This window comes from Phodopus roborovskii, unplaced genomic scaffold (genome assembly GCF_943737965.1).
Source record: "Phodopus roborovskii unplaced genomic scaffold, PHOROB, whole genome shotgun sequence".
Taxonomy (NCBI): domain Eukaryota; kingdom Metazoa; phylum Chordata; class Mammalia; order Rodentia; family Cricetidae; genus Phodopus; species Phodopus roborovskii.
This window is the reverse complement of record NW_026126434.1, coordinates 3,327,788-3,352,610: the sequence shown is the minus strand read 5'-3', so window position 1 is coordinate 3,352,610 and position 24,823 is coordinate 3,327,788. Positions and strand designations below refer to the sequence as shown.

The 24,823-nt window shown below is 44.6% G+C and overlaps 1 protein-coding gene across 2 annotated transcripts in view; it reads right to left on the bottom strand.

Annotated features, from left to right (window-relative positions):
- Kcnh1 (potassium voltage-gated channel subfamily H member 1) overlaps positions 1-24,823 on the bottom strand; it is a 263,443-nt gene that overhangs the window by 223,082 nt on the left and 15,538 nt on the right. For both annotated transcript variants that reach the window (XM_051186665.1, XM_051186666.1), the window contains exons 2-3: positions 14,023-14,146; positions 10,077-10,183 (exon numbers count right to left, since the gene is read on the bottom strand). In XM_051186665.1, coding sequence (XP_051042622.1) covers positions 10,077-10,183; positions 14,023-14,146 — 231 coding nt within the window. The remainder of the gene's footprint in view (positions 1-10,076; positions 10,184-14,022; positions 14,147-24,823) is intronic.

Below are 24,823 nucleotides of genomic sequence, written 5' to 3'. Positions count from 1 at the left end.
CATCTTCGGGGACCTCTGCAGAACCTGTGGGACCTGAATGCTTCTGCACTGAAGCAAGACAGCATGGCAGCACCAACCCACACCCGGCCATATTCTACCTGGCAACACACAGCAAACATGTTCGGAAAACACCTTCATTTTCTCCAAAGAAAACTCCACGCAGATTTTTGCAAATGGAAATCAAGATGCACTCCTACTTTATCAGACTAGGGTCAAGCCAGACGGGCGAGCCACACTCTTGTGGAGACCAGGAGCCTCAGCTCTCCATCCTCCCCACCTCCTACAGGGTGGGTTCAGTCCTCCCTGCACTGCACAAACCAGCTGGGCCCGATGCCGCTGGGCATGTTCAGTAGGGCCACACTGTCTACCCTTTGTTTCCCAACTACCAAGGCTTGTGGGAACCAAGGCTTGAGAGCTACCACATCCATCATGTTGGGGAGCCTTTGTCCCTTTTCCAGAGTTCCAGCTCATCATAAACTCTCCACATTTCAACAGGGCCTATATAAACTGTATGCCTCATTCTCTGCCCAGTTCTGCTCACAGTCATTTCTAGGAATAAACGCTCCCTGATTAAACAGGTTTCATTCCGATCATTTCCTTTCTGCCTAGATAGATAGCTGGTATCAAAGTTCACATTGCCATAAAGTTCATCTTGAGGTGGTCCCCAGGACTAGCAAGGAGGCAGGAACCTCCTGTTCCTGGTGTGCAGCTTCCTTCGGAGGGGACATCTTTTCATGTGACAAGAACTCTGCTCCCGTTTCGTAAATGGTGGGAGAAACACAAAGGGCATGGTGATGACTGGTAGGAGGACAGGCCTATGGTTCTCTGGTGCTACCCATGAGGGCAGTAAGTCTGTGTGTTGCAGGGCTCACTTTTAGAAAGCTTTCCCACAGATACAAACTATACCTCCAGGATTAGCTGTCTCAGTCACAACAGTGACATTTTCACCTCTATTTATTGATTCCTGTATCTCAGTTGGTTCTGATAATGGAAAGGGAATTGTCCCTCCCCCCCACAAAGTCCAGTCTGTGGACAGGAGTCTCAACCTACTTCCTCTGTCTTACTACCCTGCATGTCCTCCCAGGGCATGGTGTGTACTAGGTAGCCATTGCTGGTAGCTGTGTCAAAGACGCCAGTTCCACGGCACTGCCTTCTCAGACACTCAGGCCTTCCTCTACCCCAGACTAAGAAAGCAAGTGGAGCCGATCGACTTTTCACATCTGGAAATACTCCGGAAAGAACTGGAGTCCTCCAGCACAGACCATAGAGTCCAGCGCCATCCTCCTCACCGGGAAGCATTCTACTCTAGTGTGGTGGTTCTCAACCTTCCTAATGATATGGCCCTTTAATATAGTTAGTTCCTCATGTTGTAGTGAACTCCCCCACCCCCAGCCACAAAAGTGTTTTGTTGCTACTTCATAACTATAACATTGCTACTGTTATGAATTGTAATATAAACATCTGATATGTAGGATGTCTGATATACAACACAGGTTGAGAACCACTGATCTAGTGAAACATCACTCAGATTCTCAATAGATGAAATAGTTGCTTCACCTAACATGAACCTTCTAAAGTCTGGACTCCACCATCCAGTCTCATGTCTCCCTCTCTGGAGGTCTTAAAGAGAGCCAGGACCCTTTTGGCTCTTGGGTTGATCTTCCTGCTGACAGAGGCCAGAGCAGATGGACTCCAGAGGTCTCAGAGCCCAGAGCTGCAACAAGACAATTCCATCATGATTCAGGCTAGCAATGAGCCCAGATATGCAGATTCAGAGAAAAGCAAGCATTTGATGGCCTGCTATGTCTAAGGAAGAGGGATTGCAAGCCTAGGAAAGCAACATCTGATAGTGTTGCTGATGGAGAGGCAGCAGTTGGTGCAAGAAGAGGCCAAGGATGGTCAATGGGAGGTGAGTTCCAGGTTGGACACCTCTGTTCACTCTGATCCTCATCCCTAAGGAAGTGATGTCACCTACCACTCAGCCTGGCCTTGACACTTCCTCAACCTTGTGACCAGATAACAAGACACAAGACTTTGCTGTATGAGAGATTTCTGAACCTCCATCACTCTGCCTTGAGCTTCCTCCTAGGTAGTTTATATAACCTGAGCTCTGGGCATCAGACCAACCTACTTTGACTGGCTCTTAGGAGGGGCCACATCATTCTGGCCATGTTGCTAGGTCCAGAAACTGGCCTTAGGAACAGCAGCCTGGCCCAGGAACAGATCATTTGGTCTGGGGTTAACTTCCACTAAGATAAATGATGAATGCAGAAATGTAAGGCACCAGAGGGAGCAGGGGAGTGGCCTCCAAAGCCTAGGGCTAAATCCTTTCTTTACTGTGAGCCCTGGTCAGGGCAACTTAGTTTCTCTCAACATCAATTACCAACTTACAAAATAGGGATAACCAACTTCCATAAGATTAAGTAAAAATAAACATAGGTAACACAGAGTTGCTTAAAGCAACCACTTCCCTTTCCTTCTTCCTTTCTAATTCTTCTTCTGATGACTGAAATCCCCAGGGCTGTTTGAAGGGCTTAAAAGAAAATATATCTCAAAGTATGTGAGGAAACTCACCATGCTCTGAGGGGAGAGGGCCCATCTTAACCACAACAAGGGGAAAGCTAGAAAAAGAAAAAGAAAAAAAAAAAAAAAACCAATGCCTCAGACTAAGTAAAGAACATAGGACAAAACCTAAACAATTGGAGAGTGGTGCTGCTTGTAGGCAAGACACCATAACTGGGTAAGATGTCAGACCTCCTGCTTCATGTATAAATAAAATGTAGTTTCAGTCAGAGTCACACTGGGGCCTCCTTCCTTTTCTTAAGAGCCTGATAAATTGGACTCAAATAGAAAAATAAAGGTGTAAGCACAGCCTTAAGGGGAAAGATAATGACAATGACTACCTATTATAATAATTAAGCATCACCAACACTGTTTGCAAACAACTGTTAAAAAAAAAAAAAAAAAAAAAACAATCCTGAGTACTTGGAATGAGCCAGGCTCTGAGAAGCTACAGTTTATACCTCACAGTGCTATGATGTGGAGTAGCTACTGTAACTTTAACCCTGTAGTAAGTATGGAAAGCCCAAGTGAGGGGACACTGCACCCACTCCCACAGCAGAAGAACAAGAAAACAGAAACAAACATACAGATGTGAGGGTTTACCGCATAAAGAAAAGGGTGTGGCTGCAGAGATTACTCAGAAGATAAACATATGCAAGTGTGAGCATCTGAATTCAGTTGCCATAACCCATATAAAAGTGTTGGCCATAGTGGTTCACATATGTAATACGAGCACTGGGTAAGCAGAGACAGGATGCTATCTAGAGCAGCCAGCCTGCTTAAGAAGCTCTAGCCAATGAGAGAGCTTGTCTCAAAACACAAGATAGATGACTCCTAAAGAACAACATGGAGATTGTCCTCTGGCCTCCACACATATGCACATGCATTCATACTCATATGCATGCAAGTGCACACATAAACAAACAAGCATGTGCACATACACAGACACCTGCATATACATGAATACATACAAACAAAAATAGAAAAGAGAATTAAAAATCATGAAGAACTAAACTATTTAATAAACAATACTATGACAATTCAATGAGCAATTACAAAGTCATTATAAATGCTAATATTGAATAATATATAAAAATATTCCAAATTGTTTAATATTCTAAAGAGTATTTTAACATAACTACTTGGGTAGCAGAGCAGAAAATGAAGAGTACATTTATTACCTGGATAAGAAAAAGAATTCCCTAAAAACTTCTATAAAACTCAAAAACCTGGAAAAAAAACCACTGATATGAAAAAAATTCATGTCTGCCAGACATTGAGGTGCATGCTTCTAAACCCAACACTCTGGAGACAGAAGTAGGTAGATCTCTGTGGATTTGAGGTCAGCCTGCTCTACAGGGTGAGATTCAGTCCCTCTGGGGCTATACAGTGAAACCCTGTCTCCAAAACCTTTTTTCACTTCTATTTGTTTTTTAAAAGGTCCTAAACATAAAAGAGAATTTTAATAAGGAAAATAGTTTGCAATGTGTGTTTGATTTGAGATTGATAGCCATAACACATCAGCGGCTCTTTCACAGAATAAAAAGATGAGTCATTTGGAAAATGGGCAAAGTATGACTGTTTCAGCAGTTACATTAGTCTCCACACTCATCCACTCTCGAAAAACAGAGGCTATTTCTCATGTACTCGGCTCAGCTCAGCTATGGTCAGGGCTGAGCTGCCTGTAGAAATCAATAGCTACCGGGCCAGCAGCCCCTTCTGCAAGCATTGACCCAGCCTAGCTGCTGTAGGATAACTTTACCTGGACATCTCTAACTGCACAGCTACTCCAAGCTCAGAGACACAGTACCAGCCACCCTCAATCCATGGATTCATACACACATTGTGTGTGTCATGGGGAAGGGAGGGGCAGACGACAACACACTGGCCAGAGTTGTGTGGCTTTCACTCAGTGGTAAGGTTTCTTGATTTTCTTGTTTGCAAAATGAGGAAACTAATAAGCCAGCATAAGAGTGAGCACATAAATATTTGCTGAATTAGCTCATTCGTGGTAATTATCACTATTGCAAGGAACCCACACAGCCTCCTGAGTATGCAGTAACTGACGCAGTAACTGACAAAAGTACAGAACTCTAGGAATGCCAGGTTTTCAGACCAACCAAAGGACAGAAAAGCTCCCAAATTACCCATCTTCTAAGTAATGAAATCCCTACTTAAACCACTCCACTGATGCCTTTGGCTACTCACTCCCAACTCCCCATAAGCACTGAAAAGTGAGAAAGAGAAAGAAAAGTCACAGCACTCAGAGAAGCTTGTCAACAGGATAGGGGCGATGGATGGACGGCTCAGTGGGTGAACAGCTTGCCAGGAAAGTGTGAGCACTGGAGTTCAGGTCCCGGAACTCACATACAGACAGAGATGGGGATCCCCAGAGTAAGCTAGCCAGTATCTGTGAGCTCCAATGTCAGTGGGAGACTGCTGAAGACACCACATATTAGCTTCCCACATACACATGCATGTGCACACACACATACACATGTTCAAAAACATTTAAAGGCCTATAAATACCAGTGGGAAAATCAGTAGATTAAATAGGACAGAAAGGCCTAGAATCTGAACATGTAACACTAAAATGGTGATTTTAATGAATAGAGTAGTGGCTTGAAAGCAAATGGCCCCAGGCACTCATAGGAAGTAGCATTATTGGAGGTGTGACCTTATTGGAGTAGGTGTGACCTTGTTGGAAGAAGTGTGCCACTGGCAGTGGGTGGGTTTTGAGGTCTCAGAAGCTCAAGCCAGGCCTATTGGCTCACTTGCTCTTCCTGCTGCCTGACAATTCAGATACGGACTTCTCAGCTACCTCTCCAGCACCACGCTGCCTGCATGCTGCCATGCTTCCCACCATGATGACATGGACTAAACCTCTGAACTGTAAGCCGACCCCAATTAAAAGCTTTTCTTTATAAGAGTTGCTGTGGTCATGGTGTCTCTCCACAGAAATAGAACCCTGATGGAGACCGATAGGGAAAAAAGCAATTCAATCTCACTGCTACTAAAAAGTTGACAAAAACTTTCATTGTGGGCAATTTGATCATTTGAAAGTGAGTGTTCATGCTCGTGCAGCACAGTGAGTCAGCCACGAACTCTGCAGAGTGCTGCATGATGGAAAGCTGCCACTTGGCAAATGTCTCAGGAACGTGTGTCTTTGACACAGCAATTGTTATCCTCCAGGAAACAGTGTCAACAGAACGCCTGCCTGCCTGCCTGCCTGCCTGCCTGCCTGCCTGCCTGCCTGCCTGCCTGCCTGCCTACTGACATTCACCTTAGCATTAGCTTTGTTTTGTTTTCCTGGGTTTTGGTTTGGTTTGGTTTGGTTTTTTCTTTTTTTGAGGCAGGGTCTATGTAGCTCAGGCTAGCCTCAAACTCAATCCTCCTGCCTCAGCCTCCTGAGTGCTGGGGATGTAGGAGAACATCACCACACCCAGCTCATGATTTCTGTCTGTAAGAAAAACTTAAGAGTCTCGTGAACACCCAGTGTGTTGGATTCCTTCCTGACACTGAGAAACAACTTCAAGGGGAAATGGCTTGTTTTGGCTCTAAGTTTCAGGGCAGACAAGCTATAGCAGCAGGTCTGACAGTCAGAAAGCAGAAAAGGAACAGCTCAACACCTATCCTGAGTGATGTATTTCCTCTACCAAGGTTCTACCTCCTAAATCAGTGGTCCCCAAACTTCCTAATGCTGTGACTCTTTAATATAATATGGTTGTGGTGACCCCCAACCATAAAATTATTTCATTGCTACTTCATAACTGTAATCTTGCTACTGTTATGTAAACATCTATTTTTCAATGGTCTTAGGTGACCCTGTGAAAGGGGTCCTTTGATTCCTGTCTTAGTTATGGTTTCTATGGCTGTGACAAAACACAAAAATCAAAAACCAAGTTTCTGCTCATAACTGAAGGAAGTCAGGGCAAGAACTCAAAACAGGGCAGGATCCTGGAGGCAGGAGCTGGTGTAGAGGCGGTGACAGGGAGCTGCTTATTGGCTTGCTTCCCCTGGCTTGCTCAGTCTGCTTTTTTAAATAGAGCAGGACCACCTGTCCAGGGATGACACCACCCTCCATGAAATGCCTTGGTGGCATTTCCTCAAATGAGACTCCTTCTTTTCTAATGACTCTGGCTTGTGTCAAGTTGACACACAAAACCACCCAGTACAACTTGTCAGCCTGACACACAAACATGTCACTATTCAGCCACAACTCTTCCTTTCTTACTCACCTCCAAGATCTCACAGTAAAACATAAACAACTTTAAAAGTCCCATGGCCTTTACGAATTCAAACATAATAAATTTTCAATCCCTTTTAAAATAACCTATCTCTTTTAAAATCCAAAATCTTTTAAAATTGAAGATCCTCAATCATGGGCTTCAGTAAAATACTTTCTTATTCTGAGAGGGAAAAATCAGGATACAGTCACAATCAAATAAAGGAAAATTTAATCACAACCATCCATAGGCTAGGCTCCACTCAATGATCTTCTGGACTCCTCCAAAGGGCCTGGGTCACTTCTCCAGCTCTCCTCTCTGCAACTCACACAGCTTGTCTAGGCTCCAGCTGGCTCCCCTCCACCGCTGCTGCTGTCCTTGGTAGTCATCCTATGGTACTGTCATCTCCAAAACGCTGGGGTCTCTGCTGCAATAGCCTCTCATAGGTTCTCTTCATGATGCCAAGCCTCAATTTCTTTGCATAACCTCTTCAGTCCTGAGCATTCAACTACCAGTGAGGCTGAGGCTTCACCAATTGCCTCTTCCGGCCTCTCACAGTGCCAAGAAGCCTCAGAGCCTCTCCATGACCCCTTCATGCCTTCTAAATCAGCACCACCTAGGCGACTCTCACATATTACCAAATCCAGCTGCCAGAACAAGGTATAACCTTGGCTGCTCCTCAAATACAATGTCTCTGTGCTCTCAGGAAATACTTCCCAGAAGATCTCACCTCAGCGATGCTGGTCTCTTCTTAATCACCACTAATTTCTCAGTTCCAGCTGACCAGCATCAAGCATTCCAGCAAAGCAAGGTTTCGATTCATTAGTTCTGGTATCTTGTTAATCATAGATGATTCTTCAGCCCCAGATAACCAGAACCACAGACTCTTAATTCAAAATAACAAGTAGCCCTGATAGAGACTTTAAACTTTCCTCTGAAACTTCACAGAAGAGCTCAGGTCAGTGAGCTAGTTCAGAGACTGTCATCTGCCCCTCTATAAGCCTACCCCAACTTCTGGTGTGGGAACAGATGCGGATCATTTAGTGGTCAAGTAGATGAACTAGTCAGCTTACATGGAGTGCACCTGCCTTCCTACAGCTCAAATTCCCAATATAAGAGTCAGTTCCAGTGCAATGAGATGTTCATCCTGCAGGACTTCAGCCTCAGAAAGCAAGGAGTCCCCTCCTCCATCTTTCTTACCTCTGGGGTCTGGGGCCCACGGAAAGAATGAAAAGTGAAATCACACCTCCACCAGCTACAACACTCAGGAGAACGGGCCCTGTACCTCACCAGGGCAACAAATAGAGCCAACCCTGTTAGCACGGGTGTGGTTGAGAAACCCCCAAAGTTATGAGCATGGGAGAGCTGCCCAACATCCACCCCATCTGTGCTCTGCTGGAGTACATGAAGGGACCTGACCCACAGATCCAAAGCTGCAGGATCTCCACTACACAGGCCAGCAGTAAGGGATACCAGAGGGGACCTTGGAGGCGGGGAGGAGCACATCATTGAACATGTAGTGGAGACCAGAGGCCTCGAACCAGACCAGTGACTCCTCGCAATGAACACTTGCAAGTGCAGATGTGTGGACAAAGGGGTTTATGGCATGACTTGAGTTGCACTGCAGCTTCCATGATGAGATGTTTAATTCCTTCCCTTTTCTTTATTTTTCTCACTTTATTTTCTTCCTTTGTTCTTGAATTTTGTTTTATTCGGGTGGGAGTTGCAGGAGCTGAGGGGTGATGTGAAGGGATGGGGAATGAATGGGACCAAGAATACATGATGTAAAAAACACACAGAATAAATAAAGTGAAAGCGAAATCACTTAACAATTTAAACTTTGTCTCCTCCATTTTGTTCCAAATATGTAGTTGAATTGAGCAAGTTGAAGGTATAGTCTATTGAGGCTTTAAAACTCTTAAGCAAAATAGAAAAGCAAGGCATTCTTTGTGTGATAAACCTACCAATTAGCATTCTGTGCCATTGGGCAAGTCACACTGTTCAGCATATAAAGGCTCTGGTGAGGAAAACCACAACCTTCACTCTATTCGCTCAGGGCACATGTGCAGCCCATGCCTCCTCCATGAGAAGGCTGCTGTGGGCATGTTTCTAGTCAGAGCTAGCCTTGGATCCGTATTCCACCCTAGTGGAAGGACAGTAGAGAGCCCCTTGAAGTCCTTTACCTCATTCCTCTATTGCTAACAGTAGGATAGAAAGGGTAGAAAGGTAAGCTAGAGTGAGGACATGCTGCAGGAGCAGTGCTGTTGATCTTGCTCATGTCTAGAGCACAGCTCTTGAGTCAACATCTACATGACCACCAAGCAAACAGTCCCACATTTGCCTGACCCAGCATTCCAGACAGACAGGAAGAGTCCCAGCTTCTTCCACATGAAAGCAGTGCACACCCATTGCTTTCCAAAGCAAACTGTCAATCACTGAGCCTGGAATACCACCACGTCAAACACACCCTAGTACCCCATCTGGGCCACTCCAGAAATGTTAGTTGAACCAATAACCTGTCAATCAACCCTACTTTTGTAAAAAGCAGGATTCTTCTTTGGCCTGTGTGTGTGTGTGTGTGTGTGTGTGTGTGTGTGTGTGTGTGTGTGTGACATTCATGTGTGTATGCATGCTTACCTGTGTTGTATATACATGTGCGTAGGTGCACATATGTGTACAAGGATGTGAGTAGATCAGAGGTTGACATCAGGTGTCTTCCTCAATCAAAGAGTAGAATTATTTATAAACAAAGCAGGTTTTAAAAACAGAACCTGGGCCTGAGGGTATAGCTCTGCTGGTAAAGTGCCTGCCTAGCACACATAAATCTCTGGATTTGATCTATAGCACAACCCCCAAACCAGAAACAAGGAGTCTAGCTGTGGCCATGCATTCCACCTTCCTCACTTCTTACGATAGCTCACCTCTGTCGAGCAAGAATCCTCCTAAGAGAAAAGCAAGTTCTATGCTTGTGTGTGACTAGGGATGGCATTATATACTTGGTGGAAGTAATCGTGGTCAAAACAAAGGCAAATGCACAATTCCCTGTTGTTACACTGTCTCCTGGGGTCATCGTGAGAACTCCTGACACCTTCCACTATCAATTCATAAATAAACCAATAAGAAAAACACTGGCTTAAGAGAAAAACAGATGAAGTCTTAGTTAGTGACACAAAATTACTTCCAGTAACTAGATGAGGGAAAGGAAGAAAAATCAAATAGCCACAGAGATGAGGCAACACCTCTCTACCCCAAGCACATGAAAACAGCTCAGAGCCGTCTGATACTCACTGTTCTTCTTGTACATCAAAATTTCAAAGGAATTCATCTCGTAATTCTCAAAGGTCTGGCGCACCTTTTCAATCGTGTCCTTATCGGTCAGCTCTCCATACATAAAACTGGAAGTCAACCAAAAAGCACATTAGCAACTCAACAAGTATTCATTTGTCTGCAAGCACATGTTAAGTATCTGTTCCACACCAAGCACTGAACACACATACACACATATACACATACACACATGAATACACATACAACATGAACACACATACATCAATACCACATGTGAACACACACAAACATACATAATGCACCCACACACAAACACATTCACAAACACATGCATGCATGCACACATGGATACACATACACATGAACACACATGCACACACAGTGAAAACATTAATTGAATTTAAGAAGACTTATTGATGTAACTGTGTTTTTTGCTTGTTTGTTTGCTTTAAGTCTCCATTTCTGCTCCTAAAAACTAAACAGGGAAACTGGTAGCTCTGGAACTGGGAGAATGAGTGTCTCAGTGCACCAAGGCAGGTCCTCTGCTTGGTCAGGGAAGGCTTCTGGTGTGTGACAATTACAAATGTACCAGGTCTCCCAGAACCTGGGCGTGCATCAGTTCCACATGACTGGAGTACAGGCAAAGAAGGGAAACATTGCAATCGAGAACATGGAGATGATAGAAGAGACTATGGCGTTCTCAGCCATGAAGGTAATTGACATTTTAGCCTGTAACCAAATGGAAGGCCTGGGATGGTTTAAACAATGGAAAAATAAAGTTAGATTATATCTTAGAAATACAACTCCAGATTTTGGGGAAATGACTGGATAAATTTGAACCATGGACTTTTCTTCTGATTCCTGATAAAATATGCCAGTGGGGTGGGGGTGAGGGGCACAAGAAGTTATCAAATAAGAAAGGGGGTACAAGTTGATGATCTAGCTCAAAGACACAGCTAAGGAAAGACAGAAGATTCTGCTACTGTGAAGCTTTTTCCTGCCTCCTCACCCTCTGAGAAAGACAACAACATTGGGTCAAAAACACTGAGAAAACAAAGCCCTACAAGCCTTTAATAATATATCTTCCTGCTGGAAAAAGCAGCCTCAGAAAGTAAATGCACAGCATGTAAAAGATCAAAGAAAATCTCAGGACAGTAGGGCACTGTCTATGAGCCTTGGCTCTAGCCAAAAGCAAGAAAGATGCCAGAACCATCCCATTTTCCTGAGTTCCAGTGCCCAGTCACCAAGGATCATCCTCCAGGAGCAGAATAAACTCTCAACTAATTAAGATGAACCATAGCGCAGAACACTAATAAAATGCAAGAGGAAATGGACACGAAAGGTATACTCTCTGATACCACCACCCAGAGTCCCGCAAGCACCCCTCACAGACCCCAGAACTTCCAGTAACAAGGGAAGACTATAGTGAACCCTGCCTACAGCCTGAGGCCATGCAGAAATGGGAATGTGGGCATTTCCAATCTTCTAATACTTTACACTGAATGTTTTCTAGCTTTTTCATGAAAACTTGACTCAAAGAATCATGGGATTTTATCCCGAAAAACCTCAAAAAAATAAAATAAAAACAAAAATGTACCACCAAGTACACTTCCTGACCTAGACCAAACCTCCAGTCAAGCCTGATGTCTCTGGATATTGGACCAAAGTTCACTCCAGGCTTCCCAACTCTGGTTCTCTTTAAGGAAAGAGTCCTAGGTGCTATTTTCTGATTCTGGTGTCACTCTGTCATTCTATATTCCTTCTAGCCACTGAGAGGTGTGACTGACTATGTGGGCTTCCTTGTAGAGGCTCATGTAGTGCTTTGGGCTTTGGAACTGTACTTGTGAACTAGATGCCAGGAAAATGGAAAAGAGAGCCCAGAGATACCTCTACAAAGAATAGCTCAAGACTAAAATCATCCCAACCTGGGAAGAAGATGGGCTTCTCCTCTCTCTCTCTCTCTCTCTCTCTCTCTCTCTCTCTCTCTCTCTCTCTCTCTCTCTCTCTCAGACATTTTATTGGACCAGTGGTCTTCATTTAAGGGAAGTGCTGGTACCCACAGCTGCGGCTTCCTCACAAGCAAGCAGAGATCCCATCGAGTCTCCCTACACAGATAAAGTGTAGGGTTACACCCATTTGCACTAGGCTCATGGACTTCTCCAAGCTGTAGCCCACTAATATGTGGGCATTTCCTTTACTGCACACCAGAATACAAATGCTTACTGTGCAGAAATAAGAAAAAGAGAAGGCCTGATCTACCAGGACTGCAGTGGGAACACACAGGTGGGGGAGGGTGCTCAGGTGTTACCGCTGAACACATTGCTTAGGACTGTATAAAAGAAAAGTTGGCAAACTCATCAAGGGAATGCCTCTGTTGTCCTATAGGTGAGTACAGCCAATAAGGAAAAGAGGGGAGACGCCACTCCAACCATCCTAAAAAGTGAAGCTAACCCCTGAGATTTGTCAGTTGTCAATCTGCAGGTGGAGATGGACAGATAAAGATGCTCAATGGAAAACAGCACAGAGAATGCAGGACATTCATGCGCACTAGAGACACAACTTCCAAATCTGTAACAGTGAGAAAATACAAACTGCCCATTTATCAAGCTTAACAATCTAGACTTTAACAGAATTCAAATATTGTCCAAGCATGTAATAGAGTTTGCCAGCAGTTAATGTGGCTGATCTATTAGGTGAAAACACAGGGCAGGGCAAGCATCTTCACACTCTGTGATGAGTTTACTTCTTGGTTTAGATAATAGCTCCACTCCATGACTATAACTTAGAAGATGGGGTGGGGATACCCAGACACTGTGCCAAGATCCAACCATGGCTGCTGAGGAATGCCTGGCAGAGTCCAGGATGCATACTAGCTACACACCTTGGAAGCAGCTTTTCTAACATGCAGGCTCAAGGTACTGAGGCGTCCATATCGAATACACAGCTGTGCTTGCAACTCAACAAATGACAATATGGCTTCTCCTCTAAAGAATTCTGGCAGAGGGAAAGGTGTATGAAAGAGGCCTTACCTTGTAATTATCCTCTATAAAGTATTTATAAAGCTTTAAATTTTTGGGCTGGGGATAGATCTCAGTTAGTAGATTGCTTGCCTAACAAGCACAAGGCCCCGGGTTCAATTCCCAGACCTGCATAAACAGGGCATACTGGCACACACCTGTTTGTAATCTCAGCACTTGGGAGTCTGAAGCAGGTACAGGAGCTCAAGGTCATCTTTGGCTAGCCAGTCTGAGCTACGTGGTTGTCTTGATTTAATTAATTAATTTTTTAAAATGTAGTCATCAAAAACTGCATTTATTTACATTAAATTCTGTTTAATTTTCTAACTCTTACATTAAATTCTATCTATTCCCATCTATGATGGGTTGAAAAGAATGGCCCCCAAGGGGAGTGGCACTATTAGCAGGTGTAGCTTTGTTGGAGGAAGCGTGTCACTGTGGGGGCGGCCTTTGAGGTCTCTTCTCAAGCTTCCCTTAGTGTGACAGGCAGTTGACTTCCTGCTGCCTGCAAGATGCAGGACTCTTAGCTCCAGCACCATGTCTGCCTGCCCACTGCCAAGCTCCCTGCACACGGCCATGCACCCTTCATGATTACAGTGGACTGAACCTCTGAAACTGTAAGCGAGCCACCCTCAATTAAATGCTTTCTTTATGAGTCCCCATGGTCATGATGTCTCTTCACAGAAATAAAAACCCTAAGACAATGTCACACAGATTTTTCAGTTTTCCATTCCCCATCGTACTGACTGCTGATTTGCCAGCTGTAGGCGCTGTGTTCTACATCCTTGTTGGTTTTTCCAGCACATGCACAAACAACAAGAGTCATGTCAATAGAATTTCACCAGAAATGAAGAGCATGATCAAGGCGATCTTCCTTTTCCCAAGAGACACCCACCCCTCGGCTCCCCAGAAAGCTGTGCTGGAGGTACCTGCAGGCACTGCTTTTCTGCATCACTTCTGCTCGGTGGTAGCCAGACAGTTTGCAGAATCCATCATTGCTGTACACGATGGGCCAGTCCACTATCTGGGCATTCCCCAACACAAAGTTAGTATCTGTTTCAGAAAAGAAAAAAGAAAGAAAGAAAGAGTGCACGAGGCAGGACATCAGTTGACACGAACATTTTCAGTAGTCCTGACACTTACAGGTACAGTATCTCATGCAGAACCATGTCCCCAGGAGGAACAGGGAGAACCAAGCTTTGGAACTGGAAACTATAAACATAAATGCTAACCAAGGCCAGAATATCTATCCTAGGGAAGGAATCGTGTTTAGCCACCAACCCAGGAACCTACAGGAATCTGTTGAGTTCTTAGACAGGGTCAAGGCCTAATTTTTCATCCCTCTGGAAACACAACCATAATATGAAGATGAGGGGCCAAGAGCAGTTTCTTCCGGGCTCTGTGTGGAACCTTAGTCTTATTCTCTTGGCCAACGGACACAAATTGGCTTTGCTGACCCTGACTAGCCCTGGCCATTTTACAAGGCCCTTCTATGGAAGCAAGGGAAGTGGGTAGCATACCACCTCACAGGACACACAGGAGGAATCTCATGAGGACAGTGGCCAGACCTTCCTCCTGAAACTGCCGTAGAGAGCCATCAAGGGGCTCACACCACAGAACCATCTCTGACTTTGAAATCCTGTAGCCACAGAGCGGCATGACAGTGGCCAGCCTCCCTCTCACTCAGGAACGGGAGTTTAAGGAGGCAGGCACACAGGCTGGCTTAGTTGTTTTCTCATGGTTCTAACATTTTGAAAATCAGAACTCACCAGAACCTTTTGTGCTCAGGAAATCAAGTGTCCATCTTGATCTCAATAATTTAAATTGAACAGATAAAATATGGGTCTTCGACATAACTGTCATATTTAGCCTGGCTCCCTCCTCTGCATTTATTCCCATGCATCTCACCCCCCTAAAAGAAACACATGCGTGCTCTTTCCTGATATAAATGAAAGATTATGTCTCATATGTGTGTGTACACATGGTGAAATGATGGCTCTTTCTAAATGGGAGGCTGATTTGTTCTAACATAGCATTTTTGTACTTTTATGTGCATCAGTGAGTTCCTATGAGACACAGTAGCTGATTTTCTGTATCACTGAATACACATCAACGACACAAAGCAAGTTCATTAAGCGTGCACACACCTGTCTGTGTAGATATGTTCACTTGTGTGCACGAGTGTATATGTACATGTGTTGGATATGTGCACATGTATGTATGAATGTATGTATGCATGCAGTGGATTGTACATTTATGTGCAAGAGTGTGTGTGATGGGAGATGTCATTCTGTGAATGTTTCTCTTATTGGTTAATAAATAAAGCACTGTTGGCCAATAGGAAAGCAAGATAGGTGGGACTAGGAGGAGGAGAGGAAATAGTACGGGAGAGATTCAAGATAGAGGATTGAGAGAGAAGAATGCTGGGGTCTCTCTCCAGTAAGATGAGACCACATAGAAATACTTAGATTAATAGAAATGGGTTACTATTTAAGACAGAGCTAGCTGATATGACACTAGTAACTGGCCTACAGCTTTATATCAAATACAGTGTCTCTGTGTGTTATTTCGGGCTGGTGCAGCGGGACCAAGCTGGCAGAAAAACCTACTCATAACTTGTGTGTGTGGGCGCGCCTATAGTAAATGTGTGTACATGTGTGCATGAGTGTGTGTGTGCATGAAGTAGATGTGTGCAATGTGTGCATGAGTGTGTGTGTGTGTGCATGTAGTGGATGTGTGCATATGTATGCATGAGAGTGTACATGTAATGAATGTACATGAGTGTGTGTGTGTGTGTGCGCGCATGCATGTAGAGGTCAGAGCTTGACGGTGGGTATCTTCCTTGACTGCTGTACACCTAATTTTTGAGAGAGTCTCTTACTGAACATGGAGCTCATAGACTCTGCTAGGCTGGCTGGTGAGTGAGCTCCAGGAATCTACCTGTCCCTACCCATCCCAGTGCTGGCATTCTAGGCATACACCACTGTGCCCAGCCATTCACACAGGCAGAGTAGATCAGAATGCAGGTCCTCGGGCTTGCAGCAGGCACTTTACCCACTGAGCCATCCCTTGGCCCTAAGGACAGCATCTATAATTCACTCACAGTGTAGGTCACCACTCTTCCTGTCTTCATGGAGTCGGACAGGCTGCTCTGGCCTCCGCAGATGAGTTTATTTCTTATTTGGCAGGTTTATAAAGAGTATTACATTTCATAAAAGAAAAAAAAACACCAAAGACAGAGGATGTTTAACCACTCATGGAAAAGGCAAGGAGAGAGAGACATCAGAGGCCATGCTGAGCCAAGGCCTTTGGGGAGGATGGGGATCATCTTCCCTGAGAATAGCTCTGTTTATTTATTGCTATCATTATTAACCTCATTATTATTGTTATAATTGTCATTATTATTATTGCTGCTGTTGTGTGTATGATATATGAATGGGCACCATGCCATGGAATACCTGTAGAGGTCAGAGGACAACCTTACAGGGTCTGTTTGCCCCTTCTACCTTAACTCGGACTTTTGGGAATCAAACTCATGTTGCCAAGTTTCTGTGGTAAGCCTCTTTACCCACTGAGCCATGCCGATGACCCTATTTGTTCTACCTAAAAGGAACATAAATACAGCTTTCAAGACATGATGGTGTACACCTCCTACCTTCATAGATCAGCTTCTAATGAAAGCCACACCCATACTTACATAAGTACTTCTTGAGCACCACACACAAGGCAGGACCTCAGGGTGAGATGTGGTCCCTGAACACAAGCAAATGCCAAGACAGATGGACATGTGTATATCCACCTAGGGAAGGAGGCAAGGAGGTAACATGTGCCTGCCACCCTAGCAATCAGGAGGCCAGGTAGAAAGATTGCCATGTAAGGGCAGCCAGGGCTATATAGCAAGGCCCTGTCTCAAAAAACGAAACAAGTGATAGTCCTTATGATCACAGCACTTAAGGGTCTGAGGCAAGAGGATCTGGAGCTCAACATTCTTGGCCACAAAGCACATTAGAGACCAGCTTTGGCTACAGAAGAATACATACATACATACATAAGAATAATACAAAGAGGGGTCTAGGTTAGTGGCTCAGTGAATTAATCATTTGCTGTTCAGGCACAAGAAGCAGAACTCAGACCCCTAAAATCTATGCAGAGCTGGTGTTTGTCAATCCCAGCACAGAGGTGGGGAGAGGTAGGCAAAGGCGAGGGACTCCCTGGACCAGAGGACCTGACATACACAACAGTCAGCAAAGCACTCACATTGCACATGAACACTCACACATATTCAAACCACTTAAAAGCCCCAAATGCATCCTTCCTCTGATTACTCTGTGTGACAGCTTGAATGAGAATGGCTCCCAGCGGCTAATATATTTGAATGTTCAGTCCCCAGTTAGGTGAAACCATTTGGGAAGGCTTAGAGGGGTGTGGCCTTGTTGGAGTACATATGTCACTGGGCTGGGGTTTGAAGTTTCAAAAGCCTATACCAGGTCTACCTATGTTTATCTATCTATCTATCTATCTATCTATCTATCTATCTATCTATCCATCTCCCTCTCTCCCTTTCCCATCTCCAACTTGTTGATCAGATGTGAGCTCTCAGCTACTACTTCAGCACCAAGCCTGCCGCTGCCTTACCCCCACCACAATCCTGAACTAACCTGAAACTGTAAGCAAGCTTCCAATTAACTACTTCCTTTGTAAGTTGGGTTGGTCGTGGTGTTTCATCACAGCAATAGGACAGTAAATACAACACCCTGCTAGAGTTCATAGCTCCCAAGAAGCAGGACCCCTCACCACCACATGCAGAAGGTCTAGTAAGCTCCTCTACCAGAGGATGTGGAGAGAAGGGGAGAAAGCTCTCATCCCAGCACAAAGCCCCCAATAGTCATGACATTGTCTCCTCTCCCCCTCCCTCCATTCCTAACACATACATTCCCTTTTAACCCTAGCTGTAAACAATGACCTGAACATTACTGCCCAGTCCATTTGTATGTTAGGGGTACACATACCCCTGTGATCTCCCATACACCATTAGGAATGAGGGGAGTGATAGCGGTCAGTGGTATCACTGAGGACAGGAGCCATTAACTGGTATTTGATCTGAAACAGGCTTTACTATAACATGAGGTTTTTTTAAACCTTTTCAACAACCTTTATGAAGTTGGTATTACTAATGAAGCATCATGGATTTTGTCATCTGATTCATGGGGAAACTGAATCTCTTTGGACACCCAATAGACAGTTAAATCGACATGAAGTTGGGGCTCAAAACTGGGTCTGTATGACTTCAAAGTCCATGCTTTCCATCATTTTATCACATAGACTCCTCGCTCCATTAACTAAAATCAAGACAATTCTGTGATTTCTCTGCCTCTGAAACTCTAAATATAATGAGACTGACTTTTAATGGGTGAATCAGCAATCCACTCTTGCCATCATCTATTATGATGCACAAAGGTGCCCTTAGGACATGGGCAAAAGGAGCTCCTTCTCCAGAGGCTAGCTTCTCCATCTGTCTTCTCTCTGTTGAGTCTCTTCCCTTGCTTAAAAACTTCTTCTTAGAATGTAGAATGCTGATCTATTTCCAGAATATTCCTCCACATGATCACAGAAGGGACAGATGGGATAAGAGACTGGAGATGAGAAGGGAAAGTTTGTCCCTGGCTCTGTTTGACTCTCAGGGGTGGGAGAGAACTCCACGTTGGGTGACACACTTCTGGGCCTCTCAGTTCCCCTGGTGTTGGGAGGGACACTGAAGTTGCAATCTTCCCCATGGCTGATGGATTTGTATAAGCGGATAATTGTCATAGCAGATCCTATAGTCAAGCCGGTCTCAGACTGCCCAAAACTAGGATCAACTAGCGCGGAAGGAGCAAATATTGTAGGTGATCAGAAGGGGTAGTGGGGGTATCAGAAAAATGGAGAGAAGGGAGGAAGGGACAGAAACACAGAGGGAGCAATAAATTATACAAAGAGAACAGAGAGACAGAAACAGAACAAGAAAGGCTTGTCAGAGTCGGGGCAGGGAGACTGAGTTCTGTTTAACAGACAAGAGTTGACCAAGTATAAACTTGGTCCCAGAAGTTCCTGGGCACCCAAGGACTGAAGGCAGGAAGATAAGGGCCTGCATTTAGGCATGTGACTCACCAGAGTCCTTGCAAGTATCATTTGTTCTATGTGAACTTGGCCGTGGAGAGAAGAATGGAAAGATGAGGCCAGTGTGCTGGTTGGTATCTGACATATCGAGGAATGAGAAACTTCAGCTGAGGAAATGCCTCAATCAGGAGGCCAGTAAAGCAAGTCTGTGAGGCACTTTCTCAGTTAACGATTGTTGTAGGAGGGCCCAGCTCACTCTGGGTCCTAGGTTACATAAAAAGGGTAAAAGAGAAATGTGGGATCAAGTCAGTAAGCAGCATCCTCCACGGCCTCTGCTTCAGTTCCTACCTCCAGGTTCCTGACTTGAGTCCCTCGCTTCTCTTTGGTTACAGACTATAATTGTGAGGTGAAATAAACTCTTTCCTCCCCAAAGTGACTTTTGATCATGGCATTTATCATACTAGAAACCTAACTAGGACTAACAGGAACAACAGCAACAAAATGACCCATTTATCAAAAAAAAAAAAAAAAAAAAAAAACTCCTGCACAGGGGAGTCTAGACATCTGCCTGCCACAGAACAGACAGGCTCAGAAAGACAGAATCTATAAAGTAAAAACAAAGTTAAATGTTAGCATGAGCAAGACTCTATGACAGCAGCCCTGCTCAGCTAAGGGCTTTCCCTCTTTTCTGGCTGGCCACATTGCCAACCAAGAGAGTGACTCTGAGGTAGCAACAGCACAGGCGCTGTCCTCATATCCACACCTAAGTGACTCTGGAGTGTGCTATTCCTCAACTCAGCAAATGAAATCAAAACTTGAAGCCAAGCAAAACCTCACCAGGAAAGCATCAAAAAGACATCACCTCCCATACAAATCAATGGAAAGACAACTAGGGTTCATGGTCTACAAGAATTCGCATCACTGAAGTGGCCACTTCACCCAAAGTGACCTGCAGGTCCAATGCAATCTCAATCAAAATTCTAATGCCATCTGCACCAAAATATGGAGATAATATAAAAATGGATGCAGAATTGTCAAGCTCATCCAAAAATACCTCCATACCCAAGAGTGGGCAACTCAAGACCCAGTCAAGCTGACCCATAAAATTAAGCATCACAAGTATGAAAGCTAATACCCCTCTGCTGAGGTTCTGCAGTAGTCATACTAACACTGCAATACAGCACTATAGTGCATTTTTGTGGTGTGTGTGTGTGCGCGCGCGCACATGAACATATCCTGCTCTGTGGAGACCCCACTTGATGAAGATTACACTCTATGAAGACTCTTTTCCCTTGGAAGACCCCACTTTGTGAAGACCTCATCTTGTGAAAACTTTGTCTTGTGGAGACCCTGCTCTGTGAAGATTCTGCTCTATGAAGACTTTCTCAATAAGTTCTTGCTTAGTGAGGACCCCACTCTGTGAAGACCCCTCTCTATAGAGACCCTACTCTATGAAGACCCCATAGTAGAGACCCCATTCTGTGAAGACCCCTCTCTGTAAAGACCCCACTCTCTGAAGACCCAGTTCTATTAAGATTCAGCTCTGCTTATTGGTCCCACAGTTGCCTCTGCCTCCATGTGGAGAGGATGAAGACAAAGATTGGGATAGGTGACCCCTCTATTACTCACAGCTTACTTGTGAATGGCCCTTCCTCTCTAGCCTGCCAGTTTCCAGGAGAAGGACAGCACTTGTGGTCTAGAAGCCAAAGTCAAGACTCAAGAGGAAGACAATGGAGATGCCAAGCTCTGTGATATCCAATCTAATAATGATGCAATGATACATCGCCTTGATCTTCATGTGGCTGCCCTGGACAGCTCATTTGAGTGAAAGCCCAGGAGACATGAAAGCAAAATGGGCTCTAACACATTAACAAGACCCAGGGCTCTCAGTCACCCTCACTTCCCTGACTCCTGGTACTGCCTGATCTCACTGGAAAGCCCCACAAATACCCATAGAGAAGGGGACAGTGTAAGTCCCTCTGGCTTCTGCTAGCAATGTAAGAGCATTTTTGTCTTGCTTTCTTCTTTTAAAAACAAGAACAGCACCTTATATGCCTCAAGGCCCCTGCTTTGTGGTAGATGACATAGTCAAAGCATCATTCTAGGCAGCTGAGATGACTCTGTAGTCCTGGGTGTTTGTATCTCCCGTCAGGGTGCACTCTTCTCCCCTGGACTCTGTTGGGTCTATCACACACCTCCTTTGCAGTAAAGTTGGTGCTGTGTGCCAACCTCAGTCCTATATCTCAATGTCTAGTTCTGCAAAATTTCTGCTTCTGCAGTCTTGAGAGCCCCAAGCAGTCACATAAGAAGCTCATCTATGCCACTGGAGATACTAAAACAGAGGCCAGCTAGCAAAACAGAGATCCTGATGCTATTACACACGGAACCAAGAAATCTGTTCGATGAGAAAAACTAACAAAAAACTAAAGAATAAAAGCCACCCTACCAAAATGCAAATCAAATGGCTTTGAAGGTAGGTAAAATGGCTTATGCTGCCAATCCTGACTTCCTGGGTTCGATCTCTAGGAACTACATGGTAGAAGGAAAACGGCAATCCCTGCAAGCTGTCCTCTGACCTACACATGCTGCACTATTTGTAACAGCCAAGATAGGGACCCAGCCTCCATGTCCATCAACAGGTGAATGGGTAAAGAAATGTGCATGGAACTTTATGCAGCTGTACATAAAAAATGAAATCATGGCATTCCTAGGTTGTTGGAACTGGAGATCACTGTTACATTAAATAAGCCAGATGTGGAAAGTCAAATAATGCATTCTTTCTCTCAAATGCTGACTCTGTATTAAAGTGTGTGTGTGTGTGTGTGTGTGTGTGTGTGTGTGTGTGTGTGTGTTGAAGGTAGAATGAATGCAATGAAAAGGAAAAAAGAAATATTAAAAGAGGAGGGAGAGGTGAAGGGAGTAATGAAATGCACACCGCACGCAAGTACATGGGAACTACTTGTGGAGAATAAGGCAAGGAGTGGGCAAGAGCATGGGAGAAGGGATGAGTAAGAATAAGCGAATGTGTATGAAAATGTCAGGATGGAATTCATTACTCTTCATGCTAGCTTTAAAACATGCATCAAAGTGCAGTAAGAGGCACTCAGGTGGAAGTGGCAGCCAATAACGCTCTAATTGGACTCAAGGTCCACGCAACAAGTGGGAAATCATGCCTGGTGCTGGAAACCTAGGACTTGTGAGGTCATGGATTTTAGAAGAGAATCTGCTACCGTCACTTTGCTAGACAAGCATAATTCCTAACTACATTCTGCATCCTACCCTTGTGCTCACAGATAATCGTAGCTTCTACCACTCATCAGCTTTTCTTTACAGCGAGTGTAGACATCGCAGAAAACCACAGCTGGACAGAAGGTGGGGATCAATAGTTTGTAGGGAGCCCAACCCAGTGGGAACATCTATGTCACAGCTCCTACATCTATGGCTCAGGAAACAACAAAGAGAGAAGAGGGGATGGAAAGACTATCAGAACATCAGTCTGATGTGAAAGTCTCCCCTAGAAATGGCCACAAAACCAAGACCGGAACAATAGTAATGTCAATAGATGCTCTAATGTGGAAGGGGAAATTTTCAAGGGTCTTGCCCATAGACAAAGCACTACAGATACCTAATGACTGCTAGCCTATCCGGGGATGAGGACAATCCCCTATTGACTTTCCAATGAAGAGCCTTGAAACTGTATTCATGACACCAACAAAAATAGTCAGCTTTTGTGCACATACATACATACATGCATGCATGCATACATATATGCATACATACATCAATTTGTATGTAACAACAATAAAGAAAAAGATCTGTTATGAGTAAGGTTTTTCCCCCGCTGGTCTGACCCCACTGAGGCACCAGCCCCAAATATTACACAGAGACATTATATTAGATATAAATGCTGTTGGCCAAGTACTTGTTTCTGATTGGCTATCTCTGTCTTAATTATTAACCCATTTCTATTAATTTAAGTATTTCCACATGGTCTTATCTTACCGGAGAGTGGGCCTGGACCTCTGTTCTCCCCACCCCCCACCCCCAGTCTCTACATGCTGACTCCTCCTTACTACTTCCTTGAATCCTCCTTGTCTCCTAGTCACCACCTATCTTGCTTTCCTATTGGCCAACAATACTTTATTCATTAACCAGTATGAGAAACATATTTACAGAATGACATCTCCCATCAAAGATCAACTTCAGAGAGGACACGGAAGGGGTTCAAGGAAGGATAGCTGGGAGAGGTTGGATGAAGGAAAGCAGGGAACATGATGTAATTCTATTTCAATTAAAAGCACATTTCAAAAGTAAAAACTTAAAGACAGCTTGTCAATTAACCCTGCCCTCCATGGGACCTATCAAAAGAACAACATAGATGACAAGTTATCCCCACGAGCCCTGTGGGAAGTTCCTTTCCCTCTGTGGAACTGGGGAAGAGGAGAGTCCTGAATTAGGTGGAAGCCACAGATCTAACTCTGAGTCACTGTGCTCAGAACAAAGAACAAGTCCTGTGGTGGCTCTGACTCCTCTAAGCCGCCCAGCTGCTCAAGACCACCAGCCAGCCCCCACTCAGAAAGCTACTTCTCTACTGCTTGACTCTACTATGATAGAGAAACCTTCCAAAGGGACATATGGCCGCTGCTCAGTGGAACACTGCTTGAACTGGAGTGAGGTGTGAGAGGCAATTAATTACAGCCCTTCTAAGAAGTCCAAGGCAGAAGACAGCCGTGTGGTGGTGGCAAGTGTGTGCACACTGAAGATGCCTAAATGGGTTCTTGGGAATCAGAGAAGTCCAGTCAAGAAATGTGCCCTTGCCAGACACAGCAGCATACACTGAAAGTCAAACTGGCAGGAGGACTGCCAGTTCAAAGCCAACCTAAACTACATGGAAAGACCCTCTCTCAAAACAAAAAAGAAAAGAAACGTACTCTTGCTACTTATGCAGTCATCTCTCTGTGGGTAGTAGGGGCCAATGGCTCCTCCCCCAGAGTATTATAATGGGCAGATACACAGGGCCCATCTATGTGTCCCCATCCTCCTGTATGCTGCAGCCATCTCTACACCACTCCTAATGCCTAACACTGTAAATGGTGTGTAATTGGTTGTTCCTGTGTGTGCCTGTCTACACTGAGGATCAAACACACCTCCCAGAGTACTCTCTGAACTGACTGAGCCTGCCCTGCATTGCTCAGTAAACATGTGAGCTCAACCTAGCTGCCCATGCCTGGCATGATTCGTTCACTGGCTGTCTTCTGAGAATCTGTAGGGTATTGCTTTGCTTCCTCCAATGCCATCCTCATCTGTGAGTGTCTGCAGCCACAAGACTGCACTCACTGAAACTCCCCGTTTCAACCTTCCTCAGTTCCCCTCCAGTTCACTGACAAAAGAACAAGTCTCCAAAAGTCTTATCGGAAAAGACTCCCCACCCCATCACAGAGCCTCTTGAAGCAAGGGGCCAGCCTTTCTAGGGCAGGAATGACAGTCACAATCCTCCTAAACCTACCATTTGCCCATAAAGCAAAACACAGAGACCTTCTAAAGAGAAATTATTAGAAAATTGCTTTTCATCATAATTATCACAAATAACAAAGGAGGAACTCAGTAGAGCAATGGTACAGAGAGGTGCCTTGG